We start from the raw sequence: 20,935 nt of genomic DNA on the forward strand, positions 1-20,935 counted from the left end.
GACTGTAATGGGGTATGTGGTGGGGACTTGGTAATGGGGGGTATCTAGTAACCATAATGTTGCTCATGTAATTGTACATTAATGAAACCAAAATAATAAAAAATAAAATAAAATGAAGGAATGGGTTTTTGAGGGTGTTATAGGAAAAGAATGGTTCAGATTCAGTGACATGTGGTGGAATAATTTTTTGATGCTTGAGGTTTGTGGATTGGTTGACAGTTGGATGCTGTTAGCAGGATATCCAAGGAGAGATGACTTACAAATACCTTAATCTCAGGAGGAACGCAGGATTTGGTAATTTAAGAACTATTGTCTTTCTGTGATAGTTAAAACTGGTAATTGATGATAGCGTCCTTAGATAGTGAACACTTCGAAGAGGAAAGGTGGCAGAGCTCTGAGTGAATGCCAGCAGTTATGGAACAGTGAGACCGATGATGGAAACAAAGGACTGGACAAAATCACGCCCGAAATGGTGGTGTTGCCTGGCCCGGGAGAAGTCGTGTGAGTTGGGAGCGCTCATACCCAGGGCCAGAGGAAGTCCATGTGCCAGCTGCACTGAGAAGAGGGCATTGGGCTCAGTAATTCCAAGCTCCTGGCCGACACTTGTGAAGAGAGTTTTTCCTTTGTGGGGGAGAAGAAAGGCAAAGTACAGTGGTTTAATTTTATGTGAATAGGAGGTAAGAAAGTGGAGAATAGTCCTAGTGTGAGGAGTAGTAAAGAGAGGAGAGGGTAGTTAGAAGAGAGACTGGGTTTGAGGAAGGTTTTTTTGGAAAGTAGTCCAAGCACCTTTGGGGGAAATGGCAAGAGGGATAGTCATTGAAGAAAGGTGTTGGCAGCAGCAAGGATTCTGAAAAGCTCGCCTCAGAAAAGTGTACGACCCACTTCCTCTAGGACACGAGGAGCGGAGCTGGGACTGGGGAGCATGGTCCCGCGGAGGCTTCTCAGCGGTGTCTGCTGTTGCTGCCCCAGGACCTCAGAGCCACCTCCTTTCAGAAGCTCCTCTGAGAGATTCTGCACCTCTAACAGAGTTCTTCCTTATTTCATTTTGATTGTACTTCCCTGTCCTACAGCTGCTTTACTTGTCTCCTCAGAATGTTTTGTTTCCATCTCAAATTATTTCTTTTACTCTGGTTAGGAAATCTTAAGTGTTCTCCAGTAAATCAGCATGTAGAGCCAGTTTTCTGGCTTGAAGCTTCTCAAGTAGGACCGTAAACCCGTTCAAGCACATGGCCCACAGGCATCACCACTGCCTGTCCCTGGGACAGCCCCTTGCCTCCCCTCCGCGGAAGACCCCCGGCCGAGTGCTCAGGTCTTAGGGGCAAATGCTTTGGCGGACGGAGAGCCTGTGACGTGCCGCGCCGCGCCGTTCCGCACTGTGTTAGCGTACGATATTTGGCGTTCTTTGTTTAGATATGAATAGGAGATGATTAGTGCCACAAATTGGCTGTCTTACTGACAAAGAACCTCCTGTTACATAGCTATTGATGTGCTAGAATTAACACGTAAACGTATGTCATAACATGTACATTTAGAAAAAGAAGGAATTTTAGAACTAAAATGTCTGATGTTTTAAAGCTTTTTACCTACATACAAATTACCTATTTTTAAATACCATCTTTATTTTCCAGTTTGATGACAGAGTGGCGTTTCTCTCGAGGAGTGCAGGAGCAGACCAAAGCGTTCCTTGATGGTTTCAATGAGGTTGTCCCCCTCCAGTGGTTGCAGTACTTCGACGAGAAAGAACTGGAGGTCAGGCTCTTCTCTCACGCTATTACAGGGAACGTGAGTGGGGGGAGGGACCCCTTTTGTGCTTTTTCAGAAGAATGTCCACACAGTTTTAAATCATGTAGTACAATCTTGAATCCTCTCATTTATCAGATGTTTTAGGGGTATTAAAATCCTAGCATTGGGTGACCGTCTTAAGTTCTCTGAACTGATGATGTCATGGGCACAAAGTCATCAGCTATAAATGCAGCCTTATTAATAATTTTGGAAACTTTCTGAAATCCTGGTTTAGTAGTGAGTTGCCCCAAAGATCGGATTTTTAAGTCATGAGTTCTGAGTGGTCTTAACTGTATTTAGACTTACTAGAAGTGTATCAGGTGTGTGTGGGTGGTAAAGTAAATGTATATAAAATCTACCATCTTGAACATTTTCAAGTGTACAGTTCAGTAATGTTAAGTATATTCACATCGTTATGTAACCAGTCTCCAGAACGTTTTCACTTAACCAAAACTGCAACTCTTATATAAGCCATTAAAAAACTCCGTTTCCCCTTTGCCCCAGTCCCTGGCAGCCACCATTCTACTCTCTGCGAGTTCACTGCTCTTAGTACCTCATATAAGTGGAGCTGTACAGTTTTTATCTTATGGTGACTGGCTCATTTCACTTAGTAGTGTCCTCACGGTTCACCTGTATTGTAGCATGCGTAAGAAGGTCTTTCCTTTTTAAGGCTGAATAATACTCTGTTATAAACACCACATTTTATTTTCTCATTCATGAATCTGGATATTTTGGGTTGCTTCTACCTTTTGGCTATTTTGAATAATATACTGCTATGAACATGGGTGTAAAAATATGGGTATTTACTCAGATTTGGTATTGCTGGATTATACAGTAATTTTACATTTAATTTTTTGAGAAACTGCCTGTTTTTATAGTGGCTGTACCATTTTACATTCCCACCAAAAGTGTACAAGGGTTCCAATTTCTCCACATATTTTCCTGCACTTGTTATTTCCTTCTTTCTTTCCAATATAGTAGTCATACTGATGGGTGTGAGGTGATATCGAATTTGGTTTTGATTTGTATTTTCCTAATGATTAGTTATTGTAAATTCTTAAAGGCGTCCTTCCCCTATAGATTAGAACATAGGCCTTAGGATAGTTCTTGGCATTTCTTCTCCACCTCCTTTGGATGCAGTAATGACTTAGCCACCTTGGGTCCTCCAGTAAGAAACTTGGTTTGTTTATGTAATCAAATGTGCATATGAAAAATTCGCATTCTAATTTTTTAATTGCATATAATAATAAGCTTATGTAGCAATCAGGTTTTGGAAACTGACATGGGAAGTATATGAAAATCAGGAATCTCAGCCTAAATGACATGTAGTTAAACGTGGTTAACATTTCTTAACAGCTTGCTTATACAGATTAGCAGAAACACATTAAAAGAATAGAATGGAAGATACTGTTTAGAGTAGTATTAATCATTTATTAATCACAGACTTAAAAGAATCATTATCTCTCTTAATTATGAGTGGGCATTCATACTGTTTTTCAAAATCACGGTATTTTTCAAATATGGTATGTTATTCAAAATCAAGTGTATTATTCAGTTATATACTTTTTACAGGTTAAAATCTGTTTTAACTTTGAAAAGATACAACAGTATTTATTACAAATTCGTCAAACTAGGAATAAGACAACTTTCTCAGTTTGATAAAGGGCATCAACAAAAATGATAAACCCCAACCAACATCATTCTAGATGGTGAACATTGACTATTTCTCATTGAGATGCGAACAAGGCAAGATGCCCACTCTTGTCACTTTTATTCGATTCCCAAGTCAGTGCAATTATGCGAAAGTAGATATATGAAGTGTTAAAGATTGGAAAGAGGTAAAATTGTCTTTATTCACTGATGATAACATTTCAACTTAAAAAAGTCCTGAAGAAACTACCAAAAAACTACTAGAAATATTAGTGAATTTAAGACTGTAGGGCACAAGGCCAATAATAAATGAGCTGTGTATCTTCTATATATACTAGCAACAAACACTTGGAAATTCAAGTTCTGAAGTTTATTCACTAAAGCATCCATAATAGGAACAGATTAATCAAAGGCATGTAAGATTTCTATAGTAAAAACTCAAAACATTGCTTAGAAAAATTAAAGAAGACTTTAATAAATGGGAATATATGCCATGTTATATTCTAGAACATGGAATATTGTGAAAATGTCAGTTCTCTCCAAATTGATTTGTATATTCAACACAACCCCAATCAACATTCTAGCAAACTTTTTTGTAGAAATTGACAGGCTGGTTCAGAAATTATAAGAAAATGCAAAGGCTTTAGATTAGCCATAACAATTTTGAAAAAAGAACAGACTTGAAGGATAGTCACTACCTGATTTCGATAATTACTATAAAGTCATAGTAATTAGTGTGGTATTTGTGAAAGGATAGACAGATCAATGAAACACTGTCCAGAAAATACGTTTTGTCAATTGATATTCAAAAAAAGTGCTAATATATTTTCATGGGGAAAGAGAAAGTCTTTTAAACAAATGATGCTAAATCTTGTGGATAACCATATGGAAGAAAACCTTGACCCCCACTTCAACCTATAAACAAGGATTAATTTAAATCATAAATATGAAGGCTGGCTACAAAGAAAACAGGAAAAAATTCTTAGTCTAGGCAAAAGTTTTTTAAGAACACAAAACAAAGCACACATGAAGGACAAATCGGTCTTCATCAAAAGCCACTGTTAAGTGAACAAAAAGCAATCTATACACAGGTAGAAACTATTGAGACATAGGTCTCATATCCAAAATACATAAAAAAATCTCTTATAAGCTCTGTAAAAACACAAGTTTTTTTTTAAATGGGCGAAAACTTCACCAAAGAAGTTATATTGGTAGTAAGTAAACACATGAGAGATGCTCATTAGTCCTTGGGGAAATGCAAATTAAAGCACAGTGACATACCATTTTGGGGTGTTTGTTGGTATTTTCTTATGTTGAACATACATCAATATTATGTCTTAGCAGTTCTACTATTAGGTATTTACCCAAGTGAAATATATATCCACACAGACTTTTCCATAAGTGTTCAACAAACTTTATTCTGTCAAAGCCAAAAATTTGAAGTAACCTATATGTCCATCGTCAAGTGAATGGATAAGTAAATTGTCATGTGTTCATATAATAAAATGCCACTCAGCAATATAAAAGTACTGGTGTCCACAACACAGATAAATCTTATAAACATTGTGTTTGTGTGTGCACACATATGTACACTATATATTATATTCCCGAAAATCTAATCTGTGCGGAAATCATTTGTCACCTAGATGGTGGTTTTGACTGAAAGGACATAATGGAAATATTCTACATTTTGACTGGGATGTGGTTACAAAGACAGTAGTTACTGAAATGGTGACTAGAATACTGTTTTCAGTTTGAGTTCAGTAAGCATGGATAAGAGAGTACCAAAGAATCTAGTATGCAGCTGCCACAAATTGTGTTGGATTTGCTTACTGTGATCATTTGTTGTGCACATAGCTGTTTACGTAATTATGCATATGCATAGCTGTTCATTGGATTTCAGTCATAGAGTTATTCTTTTCACTAAATCTTTACTGTGACCTGATACTGTGCTCGTTTCCCAGGTTATGTTATGTGGCATGCAAGAGGTTGACTTGGCAGATTGGCAGAGAAACACTGTGTATCGGCATTACACAAGAAACAGCAAGCAAATAATTTGGTTTTGGCAGGTATTTGCTTTTATCCTTCTGAAACAAGTAATCAAAGAAAATGTTTTCCAATGGAACACTGGTTTTAAAAGTTCATTTTTTAGATTGAAACTGCTTTTGGATATATGTAGTCTGAATTCCAAATCAGAAGCGAGTAGTATGAACACTACTTATAGTATTTTTCCACTGGTTATTCTGACTTTAATGAAAGATTAACAGAATCTGCTTTAAGTAATAGTTTAATAGTAATAGTTGTAGGTGTAGCATTTTTTCCTAATAGTATCAAAGTATTCTATAAATTATAGTAATTGTAGAAGTAAATTAGGAAGTGTTTTTTTTTCATTTTTCATACTTTATTGGGATATAATTCTCACACCATGCAATTAAACCTATTTAAATTCTACAAGTCATTGGTTTTTAGCATATTCACAGAGTTGTGCATCTATCATCGTAGTCAGTTTTGAGACGCTTTCATCCTCCCAAAGAAACCCTGTCCATAAGCAGTCACTCCCCATTTCCCCACACTTGTCAGCACTAGACAACCAGTAATCTTTCTGTTGCCATATATTTGCCTATTCTGAACGGAAGTGTGTTTTTAATGAGAAAGTCAGTGCAGACACTTCATTCCTTTGAAGGTAATAATATGCTAAGGAATTAGAATCATCTAGAGAGTAATGTCCAAGAATGACTTTTCTTTTCTCTTTTTTTCTTTCTTCACTTTTCCCTCTCATTTGTTTGTTCTTTTGTTTGTGTTTTGGCTTAAACTGTAATAGGGTGGTCTGGGTATTCCAGCACTGTATATTAATCTTGAAGTGTATTTTATTTTAACAGACTTTATTTTGTGTGAGAATTTAAAATCTCTAGGCCAGAGGTGGTATTCACATAAATCTACTAATTGAGACTCATTTGAGGAACTTAGTGATTGAACTCCTGGTTTACTTACACTTAGCTGTTTCACTTCTGTGAGAAAAGCAAGCCAAGTTTTTGTAGTGTATTACTTTTGATTCAAAAGTTGCATCTTTTCCTAAGGATATGTGTCTGTGTTTATTGCTTAATTCTTTAAAAATGTGTAGATGCTTCTAGAAAGTCATCTTATAGATGCACTTCAACATAAGCAGAATGGCACATATCAGAATATTTATTGCAACATTATTGGTACACTAACAGAGACCTGAAATTAAGAAGGGCTGAGTAAGTAAATTATAGTAGAGTTAACCCTTGAACAGTGCACTGACTCTGCATAAAGAAAATCCACATATAACTTTTGACTTCCCAGAAACTTAATAGCCTAATATTGACAAGGAAGGGTTACCAATAACAGTCGATTAAAACATATTTTGCATGTTATATGTACTGTATGCTGCATTCTTACAATAAAGTAAGGTAGGAAAAAGGGAATGTTAAGAAAATCATAAGGAAGAGAAAATAAATTTACAATACTGTACTGCATTTACTGAAAAAAACAGGTGTATTAAGAGGACCCACAGTTCAACCCCGTGTTGCTCAAGGTCAACTGTATGTCAGTTCTGTAATTCCATACCTTGTAAACTGCAGATGAACCAAATATTGGACAGTATGTTTCAGTAAAAAGGAGAAAAGGAAGGTGTGTATAATATGATGCTCTTTAGCTAAAAGGAAAATGTTTGTTCTGCATAGTGTATGCTAGTGTATGAGAGAAAACTGGCACTGGTTCAGAGGAGAGCTGTGCTGAGCAGTTGGAGGCAAAGGTATGAAAGCTGCTCTCTATGCCGTACCCTGTACTGCATTCTCTACTGTGTGTACCTATTAGCTTTTACTTTTAAAAAAGGTAGGATGTGTCCATTTTAAAGCCAGAAATATCTGACTATTTGCAATTCAGATATAAGCACAATTATAAGCTGAATAATTTTTTTGTCATAATTAGCATGTTTGTCCCCATTATTAAGATACATTTCTACTCTTAGGCTTCTCCCTAAGTTTCTTGCCTTCTGTTAATAAGATACTCAGACCCGTTCAAATCAGTATTTTACCACATTGCTCATTTATATCCCTCTTTGAAGAGACAGTGAGCATATTTCAAGTTTTCAAGCATGCAGAATACAGAGTTGGGAGAAAACAGACTTTGGTGTTTAGTGAGAGAAAATACTGTAAACTGTTTAGTGGCAGCTGCAAGTGTTCATTTGTTTTGGTAGCTTACAGGGGAAGAGGGTAGTTGCCTTAGGTCAGAATAACTGGTGTAGTACTCAACCAGACCCAAGTCCACATGTTATTTATTCTAACATTTGTTAGCAGTTTGAGAAGGACAAATTATTTCACTTGTAGGCCTCTGCTTTTTTATATGTATAGTTGGGATGCTAATGGTAGTATGTACCTCACAGTATTGAGGGCCACAACCACGAAAAGCCTGTGGTACAGTGCTTGGCAGGATCCCTCAGTAGCTATAATACTGTGGTCCAACAATATCTGTCCTGGTTAACTTCTAGCGATGTGACCTTGGACCAGCAAGGCTTTGTAAGCCTTCAGTTTCCTCCTTGTAAGATGTATACAATAGTAGTGGCAACCTATGGTATAATTAAGAGGATTAAGTGAAGTAAAATTCACAATATACTTAGCACAGTGCTGAGTCTTAATAAGTAAGTTTTAATCACTTTTTAACTCCTTTTAAGCCAATTTCAATTTGTTAAATTTATTCAAGTTAAATTCCTAATTTTCTTGAAGAAATTTAAGAATCATTTGTTTTGATTTTTAAAGGTAATTTAGCATTCATTTTGTATTAATTTGATTTTGTTACAGTTTGTGAAAGAGACAGACAATGAAGTAAGAATGCGACTACTGCAGTTTGTCACTGGCACCTGCCGTTTACCTCTGGGAGGATTCGCTGAGCTCATGGGTAAATGCCTTTTCACTGTAGATAATTTTGTGTTAATAATGGCCTTTAGACATACAGTAGACTTTAACTTGAGGGTTATTCTTCTGTGCTTTACGTAAGGCATCTACCAGAGAAAGACAATTTAACGGTTTAAATCAAATACATTTATAAGACAAAATTTAAGATCTCACATAGCCGAGTTGGCCATGGCTTTGCTCCTTAGGATAACTGTGAAGGGAACAACATCCTATAGATACTTACCTTTCCATTAATGTGATTATTATTGCTGGATCTCTGCAGTAATAATAATCTCTAGGCAGAAGCAATTTACATTGTGATTTTTTCTATATCAATGGATTATGGTGACATGTTATAAACTAGTTGTCAAAACCAAAAAGTTTGGTCAAAACCAAATTATTTTTTATTAAATTATCATTGATACACAAGCTTATGATGGTTTCAAATACACAAAACAGTAGTTCGGCATTCACCCATATTATCAAGAGCTCACCCCCTTCCATTGGGTCACTGTCTATCAGTGTAGTAAGATGCCATAGAGTCATTATTTGTCTTCTCCTTGCTGGACTACCATCCCAGTTGCCTGCCTATGTTGTGACTGTGAATTAGAGTGCCCCTTAATCCCCTTCTCCCTCCTCTCCCACCCTCCCCAACCCCTTCTCTTTAAACCACTTGTCCCTTCTCAGTGTCTGAGTCAACAGCTTTTTTGTTCCTTCTGTTTTGCTTTGTTCTTTTACTCCACAAATAAGTGAAATCATTTGGTATTTGTCTTTCTCCACCTGACTTGTTTCACTGAGCATACTACCCTCTAGATCCATCCTTGTTGTTGCAAATGACAAGATTTTTCTTTTCTATGGCTGAATAATATCCCACTGTTATATGTACAAGGACCAGATAAATTTTTATCTTATTTTCCTGGTTTAGGAAGTAATGGGCCTCAAAAATTTTGCATTGAAAAAGTTGGCAAAGACACCTGGTTACCAAGAAGCCACACATGGTAAGTTCAAGAATCCTTAATAGGAAGGTGAAAGCCAGAGAGGGTCTATTTTTTTTTTTTTAATATGTAAGACGCAGTGTAACTGCTTATTCATTACAGTAGCCAGAATTTCAGTTTTGAGAACAGACTGATTTAACTTTCTGTAACTGAACACTTCAGAATGATTTCTACTTGGTTAGTATAAATACTTGAGAAATGTATCCATTGATTTAACAGATATTTAGAGTACCCACTACATGTAAAACAAGATTGGAGAGCTGTCTTTTATGAGGTTTGGTGCTCCATTGGGGGAGGGGACACAGATGATAAACAGGTAAACAAATAACTATTTGCAATATTAGTAAGTACTTCAAAGGAAACAGTGCTGTAATAGAGAACAGCTGGAGGGAACCCCCTCTGGATTGGGTGGTTGGGGAGACTTCTCTGAAAGGGTAGGTAATGTTTGAGTTTGATAAATAGCATGCCATGGGAAGAAATCGGGGAAATGCACTTTGTACAGGGCCATTTCCGAAGACCCTGAAGATCATTTTTTTTTTCTTTCCAAGGAATGAAATATGACTAAAATGGATGGAACCTAGTGAATCAGGGGAGATTGGGATAAAAAGAATCTGTTAACATAGATAGGGCTAAATTATGTAGACCCTTATAGGCTGCTATAAAGAATCTGGATTTCACTGTAAGGGCAATTAGAAGCCTTTGAAGAGTTTTAAATAGCATGTAATGAGGTCCAAGAAAAATAACCCTAGCCAACAGAATTGGATATAAGAATGAATACAGGACTGTTTATCATCCAAGCAGAAGATGACAGCTTAATGGTACATGGTTCTTCAAAGAGGTCAGAACACTTCATACTAAGCCATTATTTGCCTTTTTATTGTTTTGGCACTTATACTTAATAGCACAAAAACAATTGTGGGTAAAACTGATGTCTTAGCACAAGCACAGTGGTAGCACCAAATTGTTCTCTCTATATTCTTCAACACCACACACTTGGAGATTAAAAAAAAAAAAAAAGAAAAAATGTGGTGGGGGAGCCAAGCTCATTGAAAATTATTCATTTTGAAGCAGTAAAAATTAACTTCCTAAAATCTTGATAATTAAGTGTCTTTGTCATTTTTGTATGACAAAATGGGAAGTCTGCTTAATGCACTTCTGCATACTAGGGAATGGTTGTGTTGAGGTTGCTGTGCTCTCTGGCAGTTATTTGAAATGAAAGCTGAATCAGCTTTTTTTATGGAACACTATTTTCATTTGAAGGAATGACAGACAAAATGAGGACAGGATAGGCTGTAAGAAAGTAATGAGTTAATAGGTTGTTTTAATTGGAGTTTAAGGTGGAAAGACAAGTGGTCAGAGAAGAGTTTTTTAATCAGAAATTTCCTTTACTGGTGATAAGGTTCAAGGTATCCTGAAGTCACTGAGTGAAGCAGAGGAACCAGGTCACTGAAGACAAGAAGGGCAAGAACTGGGAGGCATGGTATTGCATGTCGCCTGAGTGAAGGGGAGAACAGTGAACCAGGTGCTAAAGCTTTCAGTGAACGAAGGAGCATGACCGAGATCAGTAGATGATAAAAGGCTCAGAAAAAAGGTTGCATAGCTAGATTGTGTGTGCCTTGGGAAGAAAATTTTGTTGATTAGCTGCAGGAAAATGGCAAGTTTTAGACTAGCTGGCTTTCAATTAAGGCAAAAGAAGAGTTAAGACTAGAGAGGACTGCGAATCAAAAGTTCAAAAGAATGAATTGGAAAGATCTGAGGTGGAGGACAGGGTTGGAGATTTAACTGAGACCAGGGGAAAATTAGTTGATCAGTATTGGGACGAGAATTTGGATGAAAATAGATGCTCCAGAAAGACTTGAGTTTTTAGTAGTGCCTAGAAAGTAAGCAGTGCTGTCATCTGTGGTGAAGGAAGCCTTGGTGGATTGGGCCATCTCCCAAGGCTTTGCTTAGTGACTTGGCAACTTCCTGGGCAGGGTTGCTCAGGCTGCATACATGTGGTATAGCAAGCCGACAGGGAACTATTCCCCAGCATCCATGACAGGTATATTGGTCAGTGTCTTCCCTTTCTAGATATAAAAGTGCTTTTTATAGATAAGTAGCAAATTAGATTTCAAGCTGGAACTAAAACAAAAGCCAAACTAGAAACAGGATTCTGATATTCATACAAGTACTCAATAAAAGATGAATAGATTTTAGCATGTTTCTGTCCTTTTGTAAGCCAGCACAAAATGTAATGGCTAAATATCTTATGACCGAATCCTGTTTTTGGATGCTTTCATGTAATCCATTTTGTTATGTAGCTCAACATTTACTAATATCCACTATATGTGAAAAAGATCAGTGTTAGGAGAGGAGGACTGCCCTTGTGGGTTTTAGAGTTTAATGAAAGAAACCAGTCTTACAGAATAAATGCTTAAACGGAAAAAAGAGCTTATTACTAAATCTTTTTAAGATGCTCAAGAATTCTTGGAGGAAGCTGTAGCATTTAGATTGATTCCTAATGAGTAAATATTTTCATAGGCAGAAAAAACATTCATGACCATAGAAAAGCCATAAAGCATGGTCAGATGAACAGTGTAACAAAAATATAGAAAAGAGAAAATTAGTGATTTAAAAACAAGTTCCAGAGTCTTTATCCATATTTCTATGATTATTTGTAATTGTTTTTCTATGGGAAATGTTAAAATATGAATAGGTCTTCAATGTGTACATACTGCTTTAAGAAATTTGTATGTTAACATATTAGTTTATACTCTATAGTAGCAAATTGTCAGAATACTCTGGGCAAAATTTTTACATCCTTCCTCTATCCATTTAGTTTTTTTTCCAAGTGTGCTTTAAAAAGTTTTAGAAATCTTTTTGTTTTATTGAAAATGCATCTGATTTTGATTTTGTTTCTGTTCAGTTTTAACCGCTTGGACCTACCACCGTATAAGAGTTATGAACAACTAAAGGAAAAATTACTTTTTGCAATAGAAGAGACAGAAGGATTTGGACAAGAATGAATGTGCTTCTCATCTTGAAGTAACACTTGCATTTAAATACTCAAGCCAGGAAAAATTGCACAGATAGTGTGTATAAGCTGTTCATTCTGTACAGTGAATTTTCTGAACCTCTTAAAGTGTTTTCCGTTCTTCCACAGAAATATGCAAAACAATTCATCTTTTTCTACTTTATTTATTGTTCCCTTGAAATGACTGACCAGGATAAAGACCATGAAGCAAGAGACTTTATTAAAAATAAGATATCTAAGCATATATGATAGTGGCTCTAGTTTTATAGAGCTCAGAGTGTATTAAACATGAAGCTGTTCCTTAAAAAATAGCTGAATTTGCTTTACCTTGTTTCGGTTATCCAGGGGACAAAGTACAAATTGCTCCATGTTCTTCTCCCTTTATGTAACATCTCCTGAAGGTGTTCAGTTGCATGGCTGTTCAGGAAGGTACTAAGGGCTTAGGCCAAATCTTACTATGAGTGCATTAAATGCTGCTGGCTTTTCTGAAAACAGGTACCTGAACCTGTCAGTTTATTTTAAATAAATACAGTAGTTGAAAATTTTCCCTCTTTGTTACATTACTAATACAAAGAAAGGAATGAAACCATAGTTTAATGGACATCACATATTAATCCAGTATCATTTAGTTTATTCTGAGATTGGGAAGGATTCACTGAGCAGCACAGAGGTTTACATGTTACTTTGGGATGCTAGGTATTTGTGGAAATTAAAAAATCAGGCATTTCTGTACTTTTATTTTTAAATATGTTCTTTAAACTTAATTCATAATTGGTGCAATCTGATACTTAGGAACATATAAAAAGGTAATGTGAACTTTACCACTTTTGTGTTTAGAGTTTCAGCTTTAGAAAACAGTGGATTAAAGAGTTACATAAGCATTTGAATACTCAGATGAGTTTAATGATTTTCTATTAGTATTTGAGTATCTGCATTCCTCTTAAATTCATGAAAATTCTATGTATCTGAATTAAATAAGCATATAAAACAGTCTTGGTCCCTCTCCACTAATAATACTTTGTCATTATCAAGGGCATTTGCTAAACTACAAAGATGTTTAAGAAAATCTGATGTGAATGATATTAATGCCACTTTAGCAAACTGGGCTTCCTTATTAATACAAAAATCTTAATATCCATTTGTATCATTACCATGAGCACTGTAAATTTCATTAACTTTTTAAATAATGTTATCTAACATATTTCACCAAGTACATAAAGAAAATATTAGTATACAATTGCCCTAAAGTTTTTATTTTGCCAAGATTTTATTTTTCTACAATTTAGATTGTGTTCTGCATTTTTATTCAAAATTCGTAGTAAAAAATGAAATAAAGGCAATGATCCACTTGGTTGAACAGACTCCTTTCACAAATCCTAATTACTGACACTGAGTATTTTTGAGTTTAATGTATATGACAAATTCTACAACAGAGGGTATTGTAGAATCTTCAAAAGGGCTGCTTAAATTATACCATTTAAGGCACCACTGCTGGATGAGTTTTGCTATAATGGGAGTGAGTCAGCAGATATGACTAAAGACAGACTTTCAGGGTACTGGTCCCCCCTTCTCACTTCAGGTAAGAAAAAGCCAGATGCAGCTATACAGTCTGCTTTCTGGAGATGGCTAGAGTTTACTGGGTCTTTTTACCTTTCATATCTAGTAGAAATCCAGGCCTATAATAGGCAGGATTGTCTTGATGTGTCCACTCACTAACAATGAGAGAAACCAGTGATGGGGCCCATCACTCATCTTTCCTCCCTTCCCATCCGTGTCCTGGGCTAGGCACACAGACAGAAGTGCAAGGCTCACTGCCTGAACACAGTTCCTGAGGAAATAGGCGAGAGAGGGAGGCTCAGACGTTTATATGGTACTTTCAGCAGCACTCCCCACCACCACCAGTCAGTTGAGCCCTGTTAAAGGCTCACAGGCACGACACAATTTCAACAGTCAAATTAGTTACCAGTCTTCCCTAGAGAGAAGCTACAAGTGTAGTATTTCCTAGGCAGTTAAAGCTAAAATGGTTAACAGGAGCATTTATCCTGCAGCCTTTGTTAACCACCTACCTTTTATCCCCCAAACTAGATAAGGTGGTCTGTGTCAACAATATTAATATTGTCAGGGAGTGCTGCTTCTGTTAAAAATGAGCCTGACTGGTAAGCTACATCTGGACTGAGAAAACTCAGGATGCTGGATGGGAAACCAAAGATTTAGACTTCCAGAGTTTGGAAACTCTGAAGTGCATCTCCCTTATTAAGTCCCTGAGCTGTCACCTGGGGAGATGATAGTTCTTGGAGCTGTATGGATGCTCTGCTATACTGACTGCTGCTATCAGGTCATTTTCTGAATGTAAGGAGGCCTAACCCTGACCTGCTGGCCAGCTATGGTTCCTGTCCCACAGCCTTCTGAGTAAACTGGTGCCAAATGAAGCCTACTGTAGGCTGTTTTAGTCTGATCATTTATCAAATCTAAGATCTCCTGGAGGACACTACAGAAGTCCAAACAAAAATCTTGTTGAAATATGCAGAGGAGAAAATAAAGGTTCTCTTAACAACACGCTTCACTTTTCTTAATCCATTTAATTCAAGTTAACAGATTTTGTCTCTCAAGGGAAAACTATCAGAGGAGCTTTTTACTGTTATGTGGCTCCTCTGTATCCAGTCACAAGACAGACACATGCTGCTCTCAGAGCAGAGCAATAGTTCGGAACAGGACATCTGTTAAAGTTAACAACACAACCCTTGCCAAAGTAATCAACCCCTTCCTATTTCTGCTTCCAAGTAATGCCCAGGCACAATCCAGAATAGGCTGTATAATGAGCACCATATGAAAGCAAAAAATACCCACAAAATAATGTAACAACAACAAAAACAGGTCCACAAGTGGCATCTCCTACATTTCAAAGTTTCCCCAACATCAACCAAGGAGAACACAATCAGATTATAATAGCATTTTAAAACATTTAATAATACTCATGGTAAATCCTTCATGTTCACTTTAATCCGCACAACTCCATGAGGTTGGTGTGGTTTTTGTTTGCTTTTTCTTTGTTGTAGTGAAGCTTGTTTTTATAGACAAAGTGAGTCAGAGGAAAGTCATTTTTACAAAGTTCACAGTCTGATTAAACACTCAACTGGGTAATTAGCCAAGAAGATAATTGAGAGTTTTTGGCTTCTTACATGGTAACAACAGCTGCTTTCCAACTTCAGATTTCTTCTCATTTCAATAGGGAAGGACACATATACAAGGTGAGGTAATTATATAAAGTCACCTATAACCCATGTCTAATACATTGAGAAGACAGAATGCTACCAACCTGTGTTTACACACGAGGGGAAATAAAAGTCTTAAACGAGCAGTCAGCTCTGGACACAACTATGAACAGCGACTGCACAGGAAAGAGAATATAATGTGCTCAGGTTCATTCTCTAGTAGGTCTCCCGCTGAGTGGGAAAATGCATAGAATCAGAATCTTGGAAAGGTAATCGTTATCCTGGAGAAGGGAGCTATCTCTTAGTCAAGGGGGGAAAAAATAACAGCTTTATAAAGGGACCCAGCATCCACACCCTTGGGCACTTATCCCAGAGAAGAAAATCTATGTTGATATAAACTATACCTAATGTTCATAGTAACCAATGATTGGAAATAACCTAAGTGCTCTTTGGTGGATAGTTAAATTGGTATATCCGTACAGTGGAATTGATAATGATAAAAAGGAAAAAAACTATTGACTGAATTAAGATGGATCTCAAAGGAATTATGCTAAAAGAAGCCAATCTCAAAAAGTTAACATAGTATGATCTATTTACATAACATCCTTGAAATGACCAAATTATAGAGAATAGATGAGTAGTTTCCAGGCTGGTGGCAGAGGGGAGGTGAATGGGTATAACAAGTGATAGCACTAGGGATTTTTGTGATAGAAAAGTTCTGTATATTCATGGTGACAGTTAGAAAAATCTACACATGTCAAAACTGCATAGAACACATGCAAATGAGAACATTTAAAAATGGTAAAATCTGAATAAGGTTTTTGGACTGTACCTATTTCCTGGTTTTGATATTGTACTATATATAGTTACATGTTACTACTGGGGGGGGGTAATACACAAGAATTCTGTACTATTTTTCTTTTTGTAACTTCCTATGAAGCTATAATTATTTCAAAGTAAAAATACCTCTGAAAGCTCTATAGTAAGATATCAGAAGACAGGCCCTCCCCTCCATAGAAGGCTATATTACAAAAGACACTTCATTTCACATAAACTACTTAGCAGAGGATATTTTTTAATTAACCCAATCCCTCACTTCCCATTCGATTACCTGGTATTACTGCTGGTAACTCAACTCAAAAATAATCACAACTTCTGAAAAGAACAAAGTCATTCTAAAGAGAAAATTGAAAAAGAAAATTTCAGATGAAAATGCTAAGAGAAAACACAGTAAAATTCTTTAACACACTATACTAATATGAATTAAATGTAAATAAGTAATTGCAGATGAGAAAAATATCCAATTAGAAATCCCAGAACTCGGAACTAGACAATGAATATGTGAAATGCTGGCTGACTGAAATCAGGAAAAATCTGGAAAAAAAAGTCTTAGAAATGAAGATAAAAAGCATCTAAAGAAAAAAACAAAATAAAAAATACGGGTCATGGAAGACTAAAGTCAAGAAAATGAAATTAAGATAAAGTGCAAACATAAAAGGCAAAGGAGATTAATATACTAATAATGAACTGGGGTCTCTGAAAATAAGATGGAACAGTGATTCTCAAAGTGGGGTCAGTAAGGCCAATCTGGAGTGAGGCAAAATCTCTAGACAACTGGATGGGCCTCTTCATCAATTATGTGCAAAACAAAGATGAGGGAACTGTTCCAGATTTTAAAAAACTAAGGTGGAAAATCAAATGCACTGTATGGCCTTTGAATCCTGGTTTTAAAAAGTTTAAGACATTTTGGGATTTTTGAGAAGATTTGAATATGGTTGGATATTAGATGATATTAAAGAATTACTGTTTTATAATGGATTTGTGTTTAGAAGGATGTCCTTAGTCTGAGACAACACATGCTGAAATATTTAGGAATAAAACATTCTTGCAATTAATTTCAAAGGTTTAGAAATACAAGTAAAAATATGAATATATGCACACATATAAGTAGAGCAAAAGATGAGCAATTGTTTGAAATCAGAGATGGGTATACAAGTCCAGTATACTATGTTCTCCTTTTTGTTTGAAAATATACATGATAAAAGACAGCACATACACTTATGATCCACTTAATATTACAATTCCCGAGTACTTTGGAAAAAATCCACCTAACGTACACTCTCAGATTTATCTAAGTGGGATTTAAGAAAAGATTTTCCTGTGGTGGGACCCTAGCCTTAAGTAAATAGCATGGCCCCACCTATTTAATCTTAAATTCCATTTCCATGAATTCTATGTTCCTTTTGCTCTATTAGGGAATAGAAATTGGGCTTTGTCTACTGAGAAACATCAATCCACTTGCAAGACTACATCACATTTAAAAAAGGAAACCATTCCACTTTTAGTCCTTTCCTGACTTCCTTATACAGGTCTGCTCCAAGATAACATCATTTAACTACTTCATACCAAGAACCTCAGCATCCTAAGCTCATTTTCACTACACCTTCTCTGCATCATCTTAACTTTGAATCAGTCCAACTTGAAAATGCACTCCTCGACATGCCACCTCTTCCAAAAAGCCTTTTTTTCTTTATCTCCCATCCTGATGTGATCGAGCCTCCTTAGAAATCTATGCCACTTTGTGTTGGCTGGTGTTCCAGATGTGCAGTAACCTCTAACTCTAGCCACAGAGATATCTCCACCACTCTTATAGCAATTACTTACTCATTTTGCCTTATTTGAAGAAACCTAGAGTTTTGTGTATTTAATTTGTTAAATGGTCACAACATTAAAAGAACTGAGAAAACAACCTTAGAACAGTTATGGTTGATTTATTATCTTTATAATTTGATGAAAAGGCAATGTTTCTTAGATATTTCATGTACTTCTCAAAAAAATTTTCAATTCTTGGCATTGAAACCTGTAAGCAACTGAGCAGCTTCTGTCTGTATCTAAAATTGAAAAATATATGTTATAAATAAATAGTACAACAGAGATCAACTTGTGAAATTTAAGTTAGTAAAGTACACTGTAGTTTCCAACATTCCAAAAACAGGATGGCACATTTTAAAATTAAAATTTAACAAAATGGATGGGACTCTTAGAGAACTCTTCCACATCAGTACACATCTCTTGCCTTTTATATTTTAGAAATCTTACTTGGTCTTTTATGTATGTCAAACAGGAATAATTCTATATTGTAGCAAATAATTCATAATATCTTTGTTAATAGTAACTACACATTTGCTATATATACAGCAATTAATGCAAATGTTAATTCACATTTGAAATGAACAGTTTTCAACAATATGCATTTAGACAATTACATTTTTAAAGAAAATCTTAATTCACTACTTAATAGTGTCTCAATGGAAACCTATCTACCTCACTTTAATAGAGATTTTCTACCTGTTTATCCTCCTCTGTGCGCACTGGATAATCCTTGGCTTTCATTAGCCAAAAAGCAGCAAGCTTTTTGTTGTGCAGCTTCAAATATGTCTTTCCTAAAAGAAGCAAGTTCTTGCTGTAGAAGTTTGGATCCACTGTACATTAAAAAAAGGAAAACAAATTTATCTCAGAACAGTATTGTTCTTATTTTCAAAGACTTCTTTGGGGTCTAAATTTTAATAAGTTTGTGTGGTTGACAAATGATTAGGCTAACCGTAATTCTATTTTGCCTAACTATACATATCTCAAAAAACATTGTAAAGTTATAATTTATTGAATGTCTACTATGTGCTAGGCATTACATTACACATACTTCTCATTTTTGCAACACTTATAAAACAGGTCTCCATTTCATAGACAGAAAACAGGTTCCTGATAGACTGCAACTCCATAAGGGGTTTTCTTTTTAGAATTTATTTTGTTCTCCACTGTATTAATGTCTAGAACAGTGCCTGGAACATAATGTGTACTCTGTATACATCAACGAATGAATGAAAGCATGGTATCTATATATACATACCTTTGATCAACATGTACTGAACATGTGCTATACCTAGGTACAGATGAAATGAAGTCTCTCCTCTTTTGTAATTTCTAATGAAAAGGCGAGATAGACATGAGCACAACTAAACATACAAGAATGAGAGGAATGCTTGATAGGTGTACAAATTTTTAAGTGTTACTAGACCAAAGACAAAAGCAGCTAACTTTTGCAAGGTAATACCTGAGCTGACTTGAAAGCTGTATAGGACTTTAGCAGAAAAGTGAAGAACATTCTTGGCTGATGGACAAGTGAATAAAAAAGCCTAAGAATGAAAGCATGGGACTGACTTTATTAATTCTTTAAATAGTCTCCTCCTATCAAACTGGGACTCTCTATATTCAAAACATATTTTTTCCAGGATATGATTTGTGATTAACTCCATTTGCTCCTTAACCCAAAATTGTTTTACTTCTTTAATTTGAACGTATTTGTGAGGTAACAAGTTGATGTACTTAAGGTTTCCTTAGGGTTAAGTAAATTCATTCATTCATGTATTTACTCATTCAGCAAATCTGCCAAACATTATTATGCTAAGCAATAAGGATACTATTGTAAGCAAAAAAACAAAAGTTCTTATCTTCCCTGAGTTCAGTCTTAAGACATGTAAACAAATATTCACACTACAGAGCAATAAGGGCCATGATGGGAGAAGTAAAAGGTACTCAGAGCATAAGAGTAGCTTCTAAACTAAACAGGCCACAAGGAAAGGCCACCTGGAGGAAGTGACCTGTAAGGTAAAACCTGGGGCATGACTGGAATTACTGAGGATTATTTTAGCTCTTTAATAAGAGTATGACCTCCAAACCCTTAAGTCTCTAAAGCTGTATTTTTACTTTGCAATTATACTTCTACGTTCCTCTGAGGAAACTTCATTTCAATTCATATTCATGATATGTATAATTAGAGGATATCAATGGAAGGCAGTAACAGAGTAAATCAGATTGAGTCTATTACAGACATAGTTAACATTCAGACACAATTCTTCTGAATGCTTTGCTATCATGAAATGTTTTTAAATGCTTTGCTATCATGAAAGCATTTGAAATAGTCCCTATTAGTAGGCTCTCAATTTAATAAACACTCTTTAATTTTCTTCCAATGAAGTTCTATAGAAATATACTTATAATGTTTTTTCTTAAGTGTATTTGGTAACACATGCTCATGTCCCTTCTCCAGTTTGTGTTATTAATATTTAAAAGGATAAATGTAGGATGGGCTGGTGTCAGTTTAGTAGGTTGGCCATTTCTTTGAAGCAAGAGTGACATGAAACTCTTCACAGATGAAGCTACAATAAAACAAAAACTAGACTGCTTTAAGACCAGAATTCTAGTTTAAACGCCATTCAAAAGGTTGCTAAGAGAACAGACCTTAGGAAAAATTATTAATTTTCTTTGTAACTATATTAAGGTAACAGGTGTTAACTAGGCTTATTGTGGTGA

General features: G+C 35.8%; 2 protein-coding genes and 1 long non-coding RNA gene across 18 annotated transcripts in view; 1 reads left to right on the forward strand and 2 right to left on the reverse strand.

Moving 5' to 3' along the window:
• The window catches only part of WWP1 (WW domain containing E3 ubiquitin protein ligase 1), a 123,942-nt gene extending 110,232 nt beyond the window's left edge, over nucleotides 1–13,710 (forward strand). For all 10 annotated transcript variants that reach the window (XM_036995642.2, XM_036995638.2, XM_073229792.1 and 7 more), the window contains 5 exons: nucleotides 1,629–1,749; nucleotides 5,397–5,501; nucleotides 8,253–8,349; nucleotides 9,271–9,343; nucleotides 12,246–13,710. In XM_036995642.2, the coding sequence (XP_036851537.1) occupies nucleotides 1,629–1,749; nucleotides 5,397–5,501; nucleotides 8,253–8,349; nucleotides 9,271–9,343; nucleotides 12,246–12,345 (496 nt within the window). In that variant the 3' untranslated portion in view covers nucleotides 12,346–13,710. The remainder of the gene's footprint in view (nucleotides 1–1,628; nucleotides 1,750–5,396; nucleotides 5,502–8,252; nucleotides 8,350–9,270; nucleotides 9,344–12,245) is intronic.
• Nucleotides 13,711–14,912: 1,202 nt separating this feature from the next.
• LOC140847952 (uncharacterized) lies at nucleotides 14,913–16,927 on the reverse strand. Its single transcript, XR_012128301.1, has 2 exons — nucleotides 15,670–16,927; nucleotides 14,913–15,566 (listed from the first exon to the last, which is right to left on the reverse strand). It is a non-coding gene; the product is annotated as an uncharacterized lncRNA (long non-coding RNA).
• Nucleotides 16,928–18,320: 1,393 nt separating this feature from the next.
• The window catches only part of RMDN1 (regulator of microtubule dynamics 1), a 52,598-nt gene continuing 49,983 nt past the window's right edge, over nucleotides 18,321–20,935 (reverse strand). For 5 of the 7 annotated variants that reach the window (XR_012128300.1, XM_036995649.2, XM_073229795.1 and 2 more), the window contains 2 exons: nucleotides 18,914–19,047; nucleotides 18,321–18,456 (listed from right to left, as the gene is read on the reverse strand). Coding sequence is in view for 5 of the 7 variants with exons in the window: in XM_036995649.2 (XP_036851544.1) it covers nucleotides 18,406–18,456; nucleotides 18,914–19,047 (185 nt within the window). In the remaining 2 variants the exon portion in view is untranslated. Of the gene's footprint in view, nucleotides 18,457–18,913; nucleotides 19,547–20,935 lie in introns of those variants that run through there. The other 2 variants (XR_012128299.1, XM_073229797.1) reach the window with 2 other exon arrangements.

Source organism: Manis javanica, chromosome 2 (genome assembly GCF_040802235.1).
Source record: "Manis javanica isolate MJ-LG chromosome 2, MJ_LKY, whole genome shotgun sequence".
Classification (NCBI taxonomy): Eukaryota; Metazoa; Chordata; class Mammalia; order Pholidota; family Manidae; genus Manis; species Manis javanica.